General features: G+C 46.6%; 2 protein-coding genes across 6 annotated transcripts in view; both read right to left on the bottom strand.

Moving 5' to 3' along the window:
• VAC14 (VAC14 component of PIKFYVE complex) overlaps nucleotides 1-6,939 on the bottom strand; it is a 98,309-nt gene extending 91,370 nt beyond the window's left edge. The window contains exon 1 of the mRNA XM_004754040.2: nucleotides 6,529-6,939. Within this exon, the coding sequence (XP_004754097.1) occupies nucleotides 6,529-6,632 (104 nt within the window). The 5' untranslated portion in view covers nucleotides 6,633-6,939. The remainder of the gene's footprint in view (nucleotides 1-6,528) is intronic.
• A 3,926-nt stretch (nucleotides 6,940-10,865) lies between these two features.
• HYDIN (HYDIN axonemal central pair apparatus protein) overlaps nucleotides 10,866-17,779 on the bottom strand; it is a 386,960-nt gene continuing 380,046 nt past the window's right edge. For all 5 annotated transcript variants that reach the window (XM_045076288.1, XM_045076287.1, XM_045076290.1 and 2 more), the window contains 2 exons: nucleotides 14,199-14,423; nucleotides 10,866-12,481 (listed from right to left, as the gene is read on the bottom strand). In XM_045076288.1, coding sequence (XP_044932223.1) covers nucleotides 11,999-12,481; nucleotides 14,199-14,423 — 708 coding nt within the window. In that variant the 3' untranslated portion in view covers nucleotides 10,866-11,998. The remainder of the gene's footprint in view (nucleotides 12,482-14,198; nucleotides 14,424-17,779) is intronic.

Raw genomic sequence — 17,779 nt, 5'->3', positions numbered from 1 at the left:
CTGGAGCCTCCACTCTCGTGGTCAGAGGTGTTGCCAGCCAGCAGAACACCCATCCCCAACAAGACACAAATCCAGAGTGGCAACTCCAAGCTCATGACGCGGCCCCCAACAGCGCATGGTGCCACACCGATGCCCCCGTCCTTGACAGAAGGAACCCCGACAGGGGAGGACACATTCGGAAATTGTCATCAGAAGAAACCCAGAGCCATCGTCTCAGAGACACAACCACAGCCCCATGCTGGACCCCCCTGGCCTGTGCCACACAGCGGTGACAATCGTGGCCTGCATGAGGACAGGTGGTGGACGCCTTCCCGGGGACACTCTACACTGAGGACTTCTGTTCCTCCGTGGAAGCACGTCCTTCTGCGCTGAATACTGCCTCATCCTGCAGAGGTGAGATGGCCTCAGGGAAACCGAGTCCCCTTGCCCAGGCTCACAGAGGAGCAGAACCCGTGAGCCCCGTCAAAGCCTAAGCCCCTGCAGGTGTACACCAGGTCCTCTCGCTCGTCTTCTGAAACCAAAGCTGCACAGCGAACACACTCAGTGACAGAGTGAACTCTCCTTGTGGAGAACAGAGGCCTCCAGCAAAACGCAGCATTCTCCACACATTGCCCCCTCCTGCTCAGTGCTCAGACACCCCTGAAGCATCCCTCCACCACACACAGGGAGTACAGATGACGTGCGCCCTGGGGATGCTCTGAATCGCTCTCCAGCTGGACTGCTACTGGGAATGCAGGAACTAAGTATCCACTTGCTGAGCACTTCCTAGCTGCGAGGTGATAAATGCTGGATGCCTTATCCATGTTATCCAATCTAAACTTTAAAACAAACCCTTGGGTTAAGTACTAGAACACCCATTCCACAGATGGGAGGAACTGAGACTCAGAGATATTAAGAAACTCACAAGGTCACGGGGCACCTGGGTGGCTCAGTGGGTTAAAGCCTCTGCCTTCGGCTCAGGTCATGATCCCAGGATCCTGGGATCGAGTCCCAGATCAGACTCTCTGCTCAGCAGAGAGCCTCCTTCCTCCTCTCTCTCTCTCTGCCTATTTGTGATTTCTGTCAAATAAATAAATAAAATCTTAAAAAAAAAAAAAAGAAACAAGGTCACGCAACTTATAGATGACAGGCGCAGAAATTAACCTAGGTTTTCCTGACTCCAAGGTCTAAAGTTGTTCCTGCTACGCTGCACACCCTCTGTCCTCAAACATCCCAGCTGCTGCTCATCGGGTGCCCACTGGCTGCCAGGCACTTGATGTTTCTCATGTCATCGCATCCTAAAGCCCTTTTCATCTGGTGATGTCCAAATGCCCCAGCCAGGTCACTGGTCACTGCACTTACGTTCTTGTGTCTTCAGAGGAGATGTCCTTGGCTATAAGGTGGGGGTACACATTTCAACAACCTCACACTGTTTCTAGAGAATAAGAGAAGGCATGGAATGCGCTCTGTGTTGCACATGCTCCCAGAGCAGCGTTAGTGCAATGTCAGAATCTGAGAGACAGACTGTGATCTCGCACACACCACACAAGATCACATTCCCTCCCTAAATGTGGACTGAGAACCTGCCATGCTCCTGGCCCCAAAAAGGAGAGGAAGAGAAATCCAGAGTTGTGTTTATTCTCCTGTTGTGAAGCTCTCAGTGTGGCCTCAGGGCTGCTGCCTTTTCTCATCTTGCCGAGTTCACGTATCTCTCGCGCTTCTCTGTATCATGGGCTGTGTTCAGATGACATATGTGGGCAGCAACTTCCCAGGGACAATCTCCATAAACATGTCCATCTCCTCGGCTGAGTATTTAAGTAATTTGGTTTCCACTTGCTCACCAGTCTCCACTAAGTGAACATGGAAAGTGTAATGTTTGCCTCTGAGCAAGGACCAAAGACCTTCTGAAAAGGCCCCAGAGTTAACAGACAAGATACAACAAGCTTCCACTGGCTGGAATCAGCGGAAAGACCATAAAGGAGAAACGAGTTTGAAACAGCAGCTGTTTGAATCTCAGGTGACAATAACTGTGACCACTTAATGAGTGCTTCCCTCACTGCAATAAAACACTACTCTTAGTTTTTTTAAATTGCCGTAATTCACAAACCATAAATTCACTCTTTTAGAGCGTGTGGTTCAGTGGTTGTGTGTGTGTGCCCATTAGCAGTCACTCCCCATATTCCCCAAGCCCCTCCCCTAAGCCCTAGGCAACCACCAAGCTACTTTCTCTCTCTGAATTTGCCTACTCTAGATAATTCACAGAAGTGAAATTTTCATATAAATGAAACTCATGGCCCTTCGTGACTGGCTCCTTTCACTTAGCCTAATGTTTTCAAGGTGCATTTGTGTTTAAGATGAGAAGACTGAGGCACACAGAAATGAAACCAGAGGTCACAGACTCACATGCTGATAGGCACCAAGCGGAGGTACAAGGGAAGAAAGGTTGTGGTGAACGTGCCATTACAAGAAGCAAACTGGGGAGGCCATTTCTAGCCAGAAGGGAGGCCCCTAGGCCCCCCTTATCTGCTATGTGGGATGGTGAGCTCCACAGAGACACACTTCCTATTTCTTAAGAGAAGCCAAAAACCTGAGCTTCACTGTGAAATTTATCAATTAAAATACCTTGCAGTTCAGACCAACTCAAACCGGTTTATAAGCAGGACACAGCCCCTAGCTATGGGTCTGTAACCCATGGACTGAGCAATCTACCGCTGATTCCATTTAGTGACCCATGCCTGCCTTAAGCCTACTGGTGATAAACAGTGTCTCTTTGCAGCAGCGGTGGAGTGGGGGGTTGTCGCTCCAGAGCCAGGTCAAACTCAACAGTTAACCTTTATCTGATCACCCAGTGCCAAGGATCCCTGCCCCCTCTCCGGGAGGCAAAGGACGCATTATCCCACGACCCACCCCCTCAGGCTTCGGTGTTCTCAGGGGCATGGCCTGGGCCCCTACATTTGCTGGCTTTTGGAACTCAAAGTTCAGGAACACTAGAGACTCAGCACTGAGCCCATCCCTGGTTACCATGAAGGGCGCTGTCTCTCTGAGCCTGCGGTGGGGGGCCACTCTGAGCCAGAGTGGGGGACACCACCTCCTCAGCGAGCATCCCCTACAGTTCTCCGAGTGCCTCTTGGCATTTCTCCCCCCACACTACTCTCTCCGGGAGAGCACAACCTGGCCAGGGTCTTACCAACTTTTTCATCAGGTCTGATCCATGGCTATATCCCCTGAAACTGAGAGCCCACCAAACCTGAAACAGACATTCTAAAATCCTAGCCCAAGAGCCTTATTCTTTAGCAAACTGTGTGGGCATGTTGGTGGGAGGCTGCGGAGGGAAAAGCTCTCCAGGACTGCGCACAGCAGGCTCACACATTTAGCGATCAGATCTTCAGTCATCAACCCAGCCTGCTCTTGAGATTTTGGAGTTCAAGTTTCTATTGAGCTACGCATTCACATCTCTACACTTTTAGTGTCTGAGAGTCCTGTCATCAAGAAAAAAAAACCGCCCTTCTCTTACTACGAATTTTAATCCTTCATTGGAAAAACATATGCTGCACTGGCTCTGTCCAACTGAGCAGATGTTTCTGGAAAACCCAAAATGGCAATTAAAACAACCATGGAAATGCTCAAGTATGAAACTTCCCTTATTCAATATATGTGCTCTTCTTGGTAGGGAAAACCATTCACTGCAGTGGGGAAGCTCTTTGAGATATGAACCTGGGTTTTTAATCCAGATTCTAGTTGAGAGACCTTGGGAAGAGTACTTAACCTCCAAGATCTTCTGTCTCTTCGTCTGTGAAATGCCATCACCTAGATTGTATACTGGAGCCATGCAAAATAAAGAGATGAGGGGTGTGCAATGGCCAAACGAAAGACGGCTTCCTTACCCTCCTTTCCCCAAATCACGCAAGGTCATTTTTTTTTTTTTTTAAACGATTGGGGTTGTGGATTGAATTGTGTCCCAATAATGTGCATGTTGAAGTTCTAAACCCCACTGTGACTGTATTTGGAGACAGGGTCTACAATTGTAGGAAGAAATTATGGTTAAATGAGGTCACTAGGCTGTAGTCCTGATCCAACAGGATTAGTGTCCTCCTCAGCAGAGATGCCAGAAAGCTCTTTGGTGAAGCAGAGATAAGTCACCATCTACCCCTAAGCAATCTGTGATACATATATTGGGGAAAATACCTAATGGGCACTCCTCATTCCAAATATGGCAAAAGAAGGCTAGAAACAGATCAGGGCCTTCTACGCCAGTGCTTCTCAGACTTTAATGTATATATATAAATAACCCACGGATCTCATCAAAATGCAGATTCTGATCCAGAGGTCTGGGGCGAGGCTGGAGAATCTCTTTCTAACAAGCTCCCACGTGATCCTGACCCTGCCGGTCTGTGGGCCACACTCTTGGGTAGCAAAGTTCTTAGAATGCAATGTTACTTCCCCACCAAAAATGTGCTGTCATTCACTCATCAAGACACCAACCATCAAATGCTGTGTCAAGTGCTGAAGATAAATAAAACAGGGTCTCTGCGCTTAAGAAGGAGTCCATCGTCTAGTTAAGTCCCTAGGTTTCTCTGAATTCCACAAATCAAGGGCAATGTCGAATACAAAAAGAAACCCCTTAAAGACAAACCCTAATGGCAGAGCCCGCAGAGTAAGAGCACTTAATGCGCTATGCTTGCGGCAACAGTAATGCTCAGATGAATACCTCAGTCAAGAACTCAACAGATAATTCAAGCTATGAAGAAAATCAGACATTCCCGAGAACAGACTGGGTGATGGCCAAAATCGGGTGTCAGTGTAGCTTCAAAGCCAATAAAACCCATGGACATGGAGCCATGTCGACACATCAGCTCTGCGTCTCCTACTTAGTACAGTGAGCCTCATCTTTAAGACTCACTAGCATTAGTAAGAGCCAGGGCATAAACAAGCAGAAGTACGGAAACACAGCAGACCAGAAAGCGGTGCTTCATGAGAGAAGCAGCTAGGTGGTTTGGGACATACCGAATGTTAGTGCTGAATGAGAGGGTCCTCTTAACACAATCGAAACCCCTTAGGTGAGGAGGAAAGGAAAACCCAGAGCAGTTAAGACAGTGGTTCTCACCTGGGGTGATATCTGCACTCCCAGGAGACATCTGGAGACAGTGGAGACATTTTTGGTTGTTAGAACTGACGGAGAGCTATTGGTATCTACTGGGTAGAGATGAGGAATGCTGCTAAAAATCCTCCAGTGCACAGGACAGCCCACCACAACCAAGACTCATCTGTCCCAAAAATGTTAATCGTGCTGAGGTTAAGAAACCCCGAGTGAAGCAATCTGCCCAAGGTCAAAGAATGAGTATCATACCATACCATGGATTAGATTGGAGCTGTCCAACATTGTGCAGCAACAGAAAGGTTCTAAGACCTCTACTGCCCATTATGGTAGCCACAGCCACACGCGGCTACCGAACATTTGAAATATGGGTAACTGGATTGGAAATTTTTATTTTATCTTTAGTAACTTCTGTGTAAAAAACCACGCAGGGCCAGTGGCTATCCCACTGGCAGGACTACCATCTATGTGTTCTGACTCCCAGTCTGGCATTCTTTCAAGTTTCACAGCTTGATTCTCTCTGCTCTTCTGAAATCATCCACCCCCCTGACTTTATCACAAAGATTTGATTGGGGGAAAAAAATACAAATGTAAACGAATAGCAGAAAATCTTAAGGAAACATTCCTAGTTTAACACCTTGTTTTGTACATTGGGGAATAAAGGAAGATGTCAGATCATGGTTACACATACGTGTAGTAAGACTGTAGAAGTAAGAAAGGTCAAATTACTCCTTCCAGGGGCGCCTGGGTGGCTCAGTGGGTTAAGGCCTCTGCCTTTGGCTCAGGTCGTGGTCCCAGGGTCCTGGGATCCAGCCCCACATCGGGCTCTCTGCTCAGCAGGGAGCCTGCTTCCTCCTCTCTCTCTGCCTGCCTTTCTGCCTACTTGTGATCTCTGTCTGTCAAATAAATAAATAAAATCTTTTAAAAAAAATTACTCCTTCCACCTGCAGGAAAGGGTGATATGGCAAAGATATAATGAACAGTCCTTTGAGTTTTGAGATTTCGGACCTGATTTCTCCACTTGGTCACCCAACAGTCCCTTTCACTTCTCAGAAGCTGGGTAAGAAATGAGGCAGGTCAACATCATTAGCATATGCTCATGCTTCTCACCTCCATCCCATCACAGAGACCCCTCTCTGATTTGCAGGTTTTGATGGAGTCCACACGCAAGACGAGCCGTGTGCCAGGCACAGTGCTATAGCGCTACACATATGCTTTGTCGCTTTACCCGCATGGCAATCGTCTGGGGGCACCAGGCGGTTAGAGAACTTGGCCCAAGTCATACAGCCCGTCAAAAGCAAAGCTAGGACTCCTAATCTCCTGCACTGCGCTAAGGGCCTAAAGCTGGCTGGAAAGGCGTGAAGAGTCCCCCCGCAAGGAGCAGGAGCCCTGCACAGCCAGGGCGGGGTCCTGGCTCTGCTCCCCACGCCCAAACCCGTGTGCCGGCGGCTTACTTCTCGATCTCCAGCGCTGCCACCTTCCGCTTTTCGTAGAGCTTGTCATTGAGGGCGCGCACGATGTTGGGCGTGAGCGGCGCGAAGTCTTTCTCGGGGTTCATGGTGGCAGCTCCGGGCCCTCCCCGGAGCCCCGCGACTCCTCAGCCCGCGGCTGCCCGGGCGGCGCCGGGGCCGGGGGAGTCTGCGGCTCCGCGCTGCCTCCGGCGCCGGCTCATGGACCACGCAGCCTTGGGCCTGCCTGTCTCGCTCCGCCGCCTCGCGCCGTCTCGGAACCCCGGGTTTGGACCCCGCCCCCGCACACCTGTTCCAGGCCGCCTAACGGCTCACGCGACCCGCTCCCGCCCGGCACCGGCAGTGCTCAAGGGGCAGCGGCCATGTTACACGGATCATGTGACTCTGCAGCCGCTTCCGCCTTCCGCTTCGAGGTCCGTCCCCTCGCCAGCCACGCCCCCGCACGCAGGCTGCAGGTGGGTTGTCCACGCCCCCATAAGGGTCCGCCTTCTCCCGTCAAGCCCGCGCGTGGCTCCAGATGGTGCGCGCGGGGCGTGTGCCTGCGTGTGGTTGGCAAGACGCGTGTTGGGCTTCTGTGTACGTTTAGGAGCAGGGAGGGTTTCATGGAGCCTGACGCACGTAGCTTAGCTTGCTAAATACTCAGTGAACGCACTCGTTCATTTACTGTTTAGTCGCCAGTTTCGCATGTGGCAGTGTTTCCCCAATTGGAGTAATTCCGTCGTTAGTTTCGCCATATTCTAGCCACTTGTACTATAAAAATATATTTTTCTCAAACCAACTTACTTTCGAAAATCTTAAATTCTTACTTTAGTCTTAGGTCGTAAAACCATGGATGTGAATAGTTAGGTATGTTTTTAAAACATTAAAATAAATTCTCAATTAAAAACAGTACTACCTACTACCTAAAAATCCCAGGTACCAACAGTGGCTGTCACCCCACCATTTGGGACTCAGGAGAGTGCGTTTATTGTGCTTGGATACCTTAGAGGGTTGGGGTTTTTGTTTTCATGTGGCAAAATCTTTAAAAGCACTGTATGGATGTATTGTGGCTTATAGGGAGAGGCATCAGACAGAGTTCCTTATTGTAAGCTTCCATAGTGGACAGGGATCTTAGGACAAGGGCTAGACTACAGTGGAGCCCAGAGAGTATTAAATATGAGCATAATACACGACAGTACTTTTTCTTTTTTCTTTTTTTAAAGATTTTTAAAAAAATCCTTCAGATCACAAGTAGGCAGAGAGGCAGGCAGAGAGAGAGAGGAGGAGGAGGCAGGCTCCTTGCTGAGCAGAGAGCCTGATGTGAGGCTTGATCCCAGGACCCTGGGATCATGACCTGAGCCGAAGGCAGAGGCTTTAACCACTGAGCCACCCAGGTGCCCCAACGGTATTTTTTCTAATGAGTGAAAAGTATGCATGTGAATCTGATAACGAAGTTGAAAATAGACTCTTATCCTCAATCCATAGATCAGAATCTATGGGACACAAGTGAGGGGAATTCCAGTATGGCCCCCAAGATTTCCACCCCTTTGGGTACATACCCTGTATAATCCCCTCCCCTTGAGTGTGAACAAGACTTGTAAATACGGTGGACTGTCACTCTTAACAATTACGTTATATAGCAGAAGGGAATGTGTAGATGTAATTAAAGTCCCTAATCACTTGACTTTAGTTAATAAAAAGGGAGATTATCCTGGGTGGGTCCAACCTAATCAGATGAGGCCTTAAAAGTAGTCAGGAGGCATTTGAAGCAGGAGAGAGATTCTCCTGCTGACCTTGAAGAGTGAACAGTAACAAAAGTGAACCCTCCAGGATGGGCCACATGTCAAAGACCTTAGAATGGCTGCTAGTTGCCAGAAAGTGGTCTCCTGAGGGTTGTCCAGTGGCAAGAAAATGGGGACTTCAAGTATATGGCTGCAAGGAAGTGAATTTTGTCAACACAAGAGAACTCAGAAGTGGTTCTTTTCCTCGTTGAGTTTTCCAGATGCAGCTGGCTGGCATCTTGATTTCAGCCTGTGAGACTCTGAGCCAAGAACCCAGTTGAGTCCATTCTGGACTTCTGACCCATGGACACTGCAAGATAAGAAACTTGTGTTGTTTTAAGCTGCTGCTTTTGTGGGAATCTGTTATGCAGCCATAGAAACAAGTACAAAAAGCTAACCCCAAATTCAGTAAGTCATGGAGGAATTGTTTCTAGAAAAATCTGTGAAAAAAGTGCTTTCCCTTACCAGTTGGGGTTTCACAGCTTTGAAAACCTTTGCCAGCACAATCCAATGAATGGAGGGGGGTGGACCACCAGTCTGAAACCACTCCAAATTTTGATTTGTCTCCAGAAAAAATGTTTTGCTTCATAGTTTTCTCCTCTTACCTTGATACCAGGTGGCACTGATAAGGACATTTCCAAATGTCTTCACAAAGTTTATGTCTAGGATTTTTGATGATGGCTGATGCAAAACAATGAAAAAAATTTAAAGCAATGGGAATGATGTGGATCTATTTCTCCAGTGAGTATTCACATCCACTGGACCTGTATCTAATATATATAATATTTCACCTGTTTCTTTTGCTGTTAGGTTTGGCTTTTTCTTAAAGGTGAATTGAGTTTCCCGAGGGTCATAGAGAGATACAGTTTTTAATAATTGAAACAGTAATGTTTTGACCAGAAGAAACTCTTTTCTCCTGATATCACATTGTGGAGTAGGTTGCTAAGAAACCAGTTTTTTTTATTCAAAGCTCAAACTAATGCTTTGTTCTACCTTTAGTTTAGAAATTCCTGGTGGGGGGAGGGTGCTTTCTTTTCTCTCATTCCATTACCTGGGAAAATGCCAACTAATTAAGGTTATTTATGTATTCCTGGACCGGCTGTGGCAATGAGAAGAAAGCCTGAGACCACCCTTGCTTTCTCATGTGCTCACTCCTCTAACCCTGGTGGCCAGCTCTGGCCAGGCTGGCCACATCAGACACTTCTAGGCTAGCAGGTCTGCTTTGCTGAGAATGGATCTTTTTCAAGATAATTTCTATTGGCTTGTATCAGAATGTTCATTTTCACCAAGCTTCTCCCCCCAGCACTCTCTTGAGGTCCTTTGCCATTCCAGGTTTGCCAAAATGAAGTAGTTCTGTTTCTGTCTTTTTTGAGGCAGAGAAAGTATGAGCAGGACCTCCAGGGAAGAAATGTATCACATCTCAAGTCTTTCTGGAGAGGTGTCCCTGCTAGGGCAGGGTGTGAGCTGAGCTTTGGTCCAGGAGGCTGTGGGCTCTGGACTGAGTGGCTTGGGGAGCCGGAGGAGGGCTGAGGTAGGGAAATGGTCCCTGGCCAGCTGGCACCACTTGGCTGGTGGTGACACTGGGAAGTGGCCATTGTCTGTAGCAGCCAGTGTCTAGGGTTCTCACGGAAAGCACCAGGGCTGTGGCTTCTGGAAAGGCTCAACTTCCATAGTTGCCTTTAAGGCAGCCGCTCTCAGCTGCAGAGTACGCATCATCTCCTAGAGATGCCTTAAAAGGCACATGCTGATGCAGGAGGTCTGGGGCAGCCTGAGAGGCTGCATCCCTAGCACATTCCCAGGTGGTGGTGGAGCAAGGTGGCTGCGGCTGCACAGCTGTGCTGGGCAGGGCGCTCCTCGGTCCAGGACCCTTGGCCTCATGGGGAACCTGGTAGAAACCCCAATTCTCAAGCCCACTAAAGCTACTAAATCAGACCCTGTGGGATGGGACCCAACAGCCTGTAGGTTAGCAAGCCCTCTGGGTGATTTCGATAGATAACACAATTTGAAAAGCCTTGGTTTCATCAGACTCTGGGCGTTTGCTAGTAGTAACGCAGGCTCTTTGCTCATTTAAGCATCTGGAAAATCTGTCATCTAGTGTTTGTCTTTATCCCATTAGCAGCATCTTTGGTCGTTCTGCAGACCAGCTATTACGTGTAGCTTTGCAAATACTTTAGCTGAGCGCAAGGTCTACTGGGCTGAGGGTGGCGGGGAGGTACAGAAGGGTTAGAAGAATCTCCCTCCATTAAAAACAAAAACAAAATAAAAACCACACCACCCAAAGCAATAAGGGCGTCTTAAAACACAGGTTGCTGGGCCACACCCCTGGAGTTTCTGACTCTGCAGGTCTGGGTGTGCCCTGAGTATACACATTTTTGATACATTCTAGGGGATGCTGTCACTGCCGGGCCAGGGACCATTTTTCAGAACCGCTGGTTTGCAGCACTGGTCATCTCCTTTCGTGCTTTCTCCGTGTCTGTGCAGGTAGGCTATAGGGGATGTGGAGGGGGTGAGGTGGAGGCAGGGGACCCTCAGGCGTGAGTGCAGAAGCAAATCCACTCCAGGGCCAGTCCACAATCATTTATTTCATCAGGTGATGCCAACAGGTAAGTGGTCCTATTATTATTATTATTTTAAGTGGTCCTACTAATGCATGTTCCAGGACCCAGGGCCAGAGCTTGGGCTAAGGCAGATGTCCCATGCCCCCTTGGAGGTGGAGCACTTAGGAAAGGCACATAGACCTCACCCCGCACATACAAAATGGCTTCAGTTTAACCATTAGCAGACGGCGGTGTGGTTCTCCTTTGGAAGTAGATTCCTGACTCCATTGCAGCATTAATGGCCAGGTGGGCATAAGATCTGTAGCACAGGTTCTCTATGCCGCTCTACAAGTTTGGAAGAGAAAAGGATGCCCCCATTGCTCCCCAGACCAATTAAATCAGAACATGGGCTGGAAGGGTCTGGAGCAGAATTGGCCGATTCAGACCTATAGGTGGGCCGGGGATCGCTATGCTACAGACTGACTGCTAGGCACAGGGCCCGGCTTGGGAGTGGGGGACTGTGGGCTCCGCGTTTCTCCAGGACCTGGTCTTCAGCAAGAACTTTCTATGGGGAACAGGTATGGGATTCTGAGATGGAGGGAGCATCCCTGGCCCCTGGCCCTACAATAATGAGCAGGTGTTATCTGTTGTCATTTTGAAAATAGTGTCTTATTTGGCTTTTATGTGAAAGCAGAATAAAATATCATGTCAAAAGAGAGTTCTGTGTAAGGGCTTTTTAAGCCATTACGAATTTTTAAAAGGCACTGTGGGGGCCCAATGTCATGCGCTAAGTCTATCTGATAAGAGGTCACGCGTGTGAGATCTGTGTCATCTTATTAAAACTGGAGATTATTCCTTGAGTGTTGAAGATATGACTAGAAACCAAATTCAGGGACTTGCTCTTAAAAAGTACAATGTAGTTTTTTTTCTTTCTTTTTGTAGTTACCATGTGTAATATGAAATATATCTGTATATATTTCAGGTATATATTTGGGGTGCATATAATATGGAAATAAGTGCCCTTAAATTTGAAGGAGGAGATAAAACAGTAGCTGTAGAATTCTGGCTATTTTCTCTGTCCTTTGCCAGGTAGAACAATACATACATTTGAAGGCTGGGGAGATGGCTTTCCACTGATGCAACTGACCTCAGTTACCACTAAGGGGTGATCCCCTTCAGGTAATAAACCCATTTAACCCCTGCTTCATTGCCTTCAGAAGGAGGACAAGTCACAATGAGCTTGCTGGTGATGGGTGTTTTGCTGCCCGATGGGTTTCCTTCAAAGGAGACGGTGATATTGTTGATCTTCTTGGGCCGCACGGAGTCTACGGCACGAACAGAGAAGGCTGGGTTCTCCACAATGAAGGAGAAAGTGACTGTATGATAGAAAATGTTCTTGAAGGGGATGACTATGTTGTACCCGGCTCGGATCAGGAAGGGACCCTGGGGCTTCGGGAGCAGAGCCACTCCGAAGAGGGGGATGATATACTCCCCGCCTATAATCGATGACAGCATCAGGATGCCCTTGGTCTCACCCAGGTGGCTGGGCTCAAAATAGACTTCCACACTGACTTCGGTGCCTCCTTGAGCCCCTGGGGCTGCGTTAATGATCTTTTCCGTGTGGAAGTCTTGACAGTCAGTCTGAAAGAGGAAGAAATGCACTTGGTTCGCACAGGAGCCCAGAGGACACATGAGTGGCTTGGGCCCACCTGCCTGCCTGCCTGCTCTTGGACATCAAGTAACCAATGTTTGTGCGAGGCTGGGCAGGTCATTAAAAGTTGTGCCCTTGGGTGCCTGGGTGGCTCAGTGGGTTAAAGCCTCTGCCTTCGGCTCAGGTCATGGTCTCAGGGTCCTGGGATCGAGCCCCGCATTGGGCTCTCTGCTCAGCAGGAGCTTGCTTCCCTCTCTCTGTCTGCCTGCCTCTCTGCCTACTTGTGATCTCTCTCTGTTAAGTAAATAAATAAAATCTTAAAAAAAAAGTTATGCCCTTGTAAGTCCCTTGGAGAATAGATAATACTAATTATTACCCATTTTATTACAAAGAAATCAAGGCTAAGACATGTTAAGTGACTTGCCCAGAGATACCAAGCTGGGTTATGGCAGTGTGGCCTCTGCTGGGGCTATTCCCCATCCCCATTTTGTTCTTCTTTTCTCCTACACCCATGACAGGCGGAACACTCTGGATCCTCATGGATGTTCTCGTCTGTTAGTTTTGAGCAGAAGTGAAAGGGGTCACTTCCACACCAAGGCACTCAAATGTCACTGCTCAGGACCCCTTGGGATCTTTTCAGCCCTCTGGTACTATGACTTGTGACATCTGAGCTGGTGGTGGTCCTTCAGCCTGGATCCCCAATGGCTGTGATGAGCAGAGCCCCTGCTGACCCTCACTGGATAGGTAGCACAAATGAGGGACAAACCTTTGCTGTTTTAAGCCACTGAGATATTGGGGCTGTTTGTTACTACGGCATAACCTAGCTTCTCCTGACTGGTATGATGGACCAAGAGCCCATGCCTCCTGACTGTAGCCATGGAACCCAGGGCACAAGGTGTACCTCGTAGCTCCCCTTGTTGCCAGGTATGGTCTTATGCTGTTTTGTTCAAGAGGATGTGAGTGGAAGGGATATATATAACTCCCTGCCATCCCCCCTGGGGCTGGCTGGAATGCAGACATCAGGGTAAGCCGTCTTGATCCCTGTGGACCAAACAACTCTCAACAGAGGGAAGAGCGTCAGGACCGAAGTCTGGATGCCTGATGTCATGGAGCTGCCGTTTCAGCCTAAACTGCTCATGTTCACACTGTTATCTCAGAGAAGAATAACTTTTACTTTGTTGTTATTTTGGGTTTCTGTTTCAGTGGTTAAAACTGGATTCCAACTTACGTAATAGGTAACATACATAAGCATTTACTATGAGCCAGGCTCTATGCAGACCATTTCACATGCATCTTTTAAAAGCCTCAGAGCAATCCTGTGAGGTTGGGGTTTTATTACCATTTCTAGAAGAGTTTAGAGAGCTTTAGTAAATAAAGTATTTGAGGAGTAAGTGGCGAAGCCAGGGTTCAAATCCAAGGCTGTTGGATTTCACAGCCTATACTTGTGACCACTAAGCACTACTGTCTCTTCTAGTGACCACCGTCATGCTGTGGGAAGCACAGCTCCCACCCCTCACCCCATCCCAGCTTGTTAAGGTAGAGTCTGTAAGGAAGAACCCAGGCCTGATAGTGTTTGTTTCTAGCTGGGAGTTTTCAGGCTAGATGAAAACCCTGACTCCCTCTGCACCCCCTGTATCCTCCTCCTATTATTTTTAAGCTCAGACTTCTGGCCAGGGGAGGGAAGAGGGTCGGATAGTGGCTGCTCACCCTGCAGTAGTATTCGGTCTTCTGCCGGGTGTAATTGATGAACTTGGCAAAGATGCTCTGACCACTGCCAAGAATGGCCTGGAAGTGGATGGGCTTTTCAGGCAGTGCTGGCGTGGCCTTCAGACTGAGCTCATACAGGTAGTAGCCCAAATCACTGTTGTGCAGTGTTAGTCTCCCAAACGTTTCTCCAGCTCTCAGCGGCTGGAATTCAAATGTGAATGTGCCCTGCAAGAGAAGACAGAGGCTCCTATAAGGCCGAGAGTCCAACGCATACCTTCCCACACAGGACCTCAGAGTAGGTTGGTGGGGAAAATGGTGCTTCACAGCAAATGCTCACACTGATCTCGAGCCCAGGGAATCTCTGTCCAAATAGCCCTTTTTCTCCTTTGTATTCTTTCTAGCTTTCCCTAGAAATACCTAGGGGTATTTATATATCTGGAATCTCTTTGCCTACGTATGGTAATGGCAGTGAGTTTTACCAGCAGGAGGGCTGAAGGTCAGCCGCTCCTTCTTTGCTCTTAGCCAATCTCAGGACAGCTTCCTGGGTTCCACCTTCTTTTGGGCCAGATTTTCTCTTCCTCCTTCTACTATCACCCATGGCAAAACAAAACCAGGACCAAAGAGTATGGCTTATAATAACAAAATAAGGGAAACAACTCAAATGAGTTAGCAGTAAGAACTCGGCTAAATAAATCATAGTTTATCCACGTTGGTGGAAAAGTATGTAGCCATTAGAAAGGAAGAGGCAGAGCTATAAACATTGCCATGAAAGGTGGTGGTGTTGATACTGTAAGTCAAAGGAAGGACATTCCATAAATGTATATAAAGCATGTGCCTATTTTTGTGAAGAAGAATATGTCTATGCAGGTACAGAAAAGAGACAGCAAGGATGTGTATCAGATTGTTACCAGTAGTTATCTTAGGCTGAAGGAAATGGGGTTTAGGGACTTTGATTTTCTCTTCCATATACTTTTGTGTAGTTAAAATCTTGTATTTATTCTGAGGTGGTATTTTTTCTTTTTTAAAAAAGAACTAGTTCTTCTCATTGATGAATAGAATAAAAAGAGGGTATCATTAAAGTTGTTGTAGCTGTTGAACCGAAAAGAATACAGTATACAAATTTAGATGATTTTACCACAATTTAAAAAATTAGATGAGAACGGACAAATGCATGAAAGATGTAACTTACAAATCCAGACTCAAGTAGATAAAGAAAACCTAGGTATTTTTGTAACCATTAAAGAGATTTAAGCAATAGTAAAAAAAGATTTCCCTTAACAAAATTCCAGGATCGTAAAGATTTACTTGTAAGTTCTATTAGACAATCTAAGTATTCCACAAATTCACCCAAAGAAGAGAAAAAGAGGGAACCCAGTTCAGAGAGCATGGTTTTGAGACCAAAACCTGACAAGGCTAATAGAAAAGTGGATGCCATTCTCTGCTCCCCCAAACATACATACAAAGTGCCCAATAAAAATGTTACCCAAACTGAATCCAGCAATATATAAAGAAGATAATGTTCTGTGACAAAGATGGATTTATTCCATGAATGAAAAATTGGTTTAACATTAGAAAAACCAGTCAGTTGCCACACTGACATTAAAAGGAGAAAAAAGAGAAGAGTCAAACATCTCGATACAGTAAAGGCATTTGATAAAACTCTATATCCATTTATGGAGTTAAAAAAAAGTTATTAGAAAATTAGGAAGAGGGGGGAACATCCTTAATTTGATAAAGGGTATTTATAAGAAATCCAAAATAAACACAATAAATGGTGAAACTTTGAAAGTTTGCCCTTCAAGATTGGGAACAAGGCAAAGATGCTGTTTATTGCCTTTCTAGTCAACATTGTTCTGCATGTTCTGGGTAGCCCTCTAAGGCATGAAAAGGAAATTAAAGGAAGAAGTTTATAATGGAAGAAACAAAATTGTATTTACACGCAGATGACAGGATTGTACATGTAGAAAACTTAAAAATCTATAATTGAAATTATTATTATTGATAAGTGAATTATTTAAGGCGGTTGGTTATAAAGCCAGTATACAAAAAGTTAAAAATAGACCTACCCTGTGTTCTAGCAATTGCACTACTGGGTATTTACCCAAAGAACACAAAACCACTAATTCAAAGGGATATGTTCACCCTGATGTTTATTGGTTTTTTAAAAATTTTTTTTTAAGATTTTATTTATTTATTTGACAGAGAGAAGGCAGAGAGGCAGGCAGAGAGAGAGGAGGAAGCAGGTTCCCCACTGAGCAGAGAGCCCGACGCGGGGCTCGATCCCAGAACCCTGAAATCACGACCCGAGCCGAAGGCAGCGGCTTAACCCACTGAGCCACCCAGGTGCCCCCACCCTGATGTTTATTGAAGAATGATTTACAACAGCCAAATATCGAAGCAACCAAACTGTCCACTGATTGATGAATAGATAAAGAAGAAGATATTCCACCAATGGAATATTACTCAGCTATCAAAAAGAATGGACGCTTGCCATTTCCAATGACATGGATGGATCTAGAGAGTATAATGCTAAGCAAAATAACTCAGTCAAAGAAAGACAAATGCCATATTATTTCATGCATAGGTGGAATTTAAGAAAACAAATGAGGAAAGGGAAAAAAAGACACATCAAGAAAGAGAATCTGAAGGTTACGAGAGAGGAGGTGGATAGTGTGATGGGAGAAAGAGGTGGTAGGGATGAGGGAGAGCACTCGTGGTGAGGAGCACGAGGGGACGTTATGGAAGTGTGCAATCCCTATATCGGACACCTGAAACCAATATAACGCTGTGTGTTAACTAACTGAAATTAAAATAAAAACTTTAAAAGCCAAAAAATAAAGGCAAAGTCAATACCCCCAAATCATGAATATTGTTACATACTTGCAACAATAGAAAATGAAATTTTGAAAAGGTTTTACAACAGTATCAAGATAAACAAAACCTAGAAATAAATCTAACAAAAGATGAATAAGGCTTCTACACAGAAAACTAAAAAAAAATCTATTATTGAGGAAATTAAAAAAGAGGACTTAAATAAATGGAGACGTGCTCATGGATTGGAAATCTCGAGAGCATAAAGACTGGAATACTCTGTGACAGATATCCTCCAGAATGGCCCCCAGTGAGTCCTGCCTCCTGCCACTCACACTCTTGAGTCATCCGCTCCCATGTTGGACCAGGGCTGGTCCATGTGACCCCCAGTACACAGCAGAGAGATGGCATATCACTTCTGAGATTAAGAGGAGAAGAGTGGTTTCTGTCTTGGGGATGCTCTTCTCCTTTGCTCTCTCAGCTTCTCTTAGGTCCCTCGCTCTGGGGGAAGCAAGTTGTCATGTTGAAAGCAGCTCTGGGGAGAAGTGTACACAGTGAGGAACTGAAGCCTTGAGCCAACAGCCAGCAAGGAACAGAGACCTTTCCAACAACCACATGAGTGAGTCTGGAAGCAGGTTACCCAGCCCCAGTCAAGCCTTTTAGGTAACAACGGACTCCAACCTCATGAAGGATCCTCAACCCAAACCACCCAGCTAAGCTGCTGTTCTTGGATTCCTGAGCCTCAGAAACGGGGTAGTAATAAATGCTTG

The sequence above is a fragment of the Mustela putorius genome, unplaced genomic scaffold (assembly GCF_011764305.1).
Source record: "Mustela putorius furo isolate JIRA1106 unplaced genomic scaffold, ASM1176430v1.1 tig00000174_pilon_pilon_pilon, whole genome shotgun sequence".
In the NCBI taxonomy this organism is placed as follows: domain Eukaryota; kingdom Metazoa; phylum Chordata; class Mammalia; order Carnivora; family Mustelidae; genus Mustela; species Mustela putorius.
This window is presented reverse-complemented; position numbering and strand designations above follow the sequence as displayed.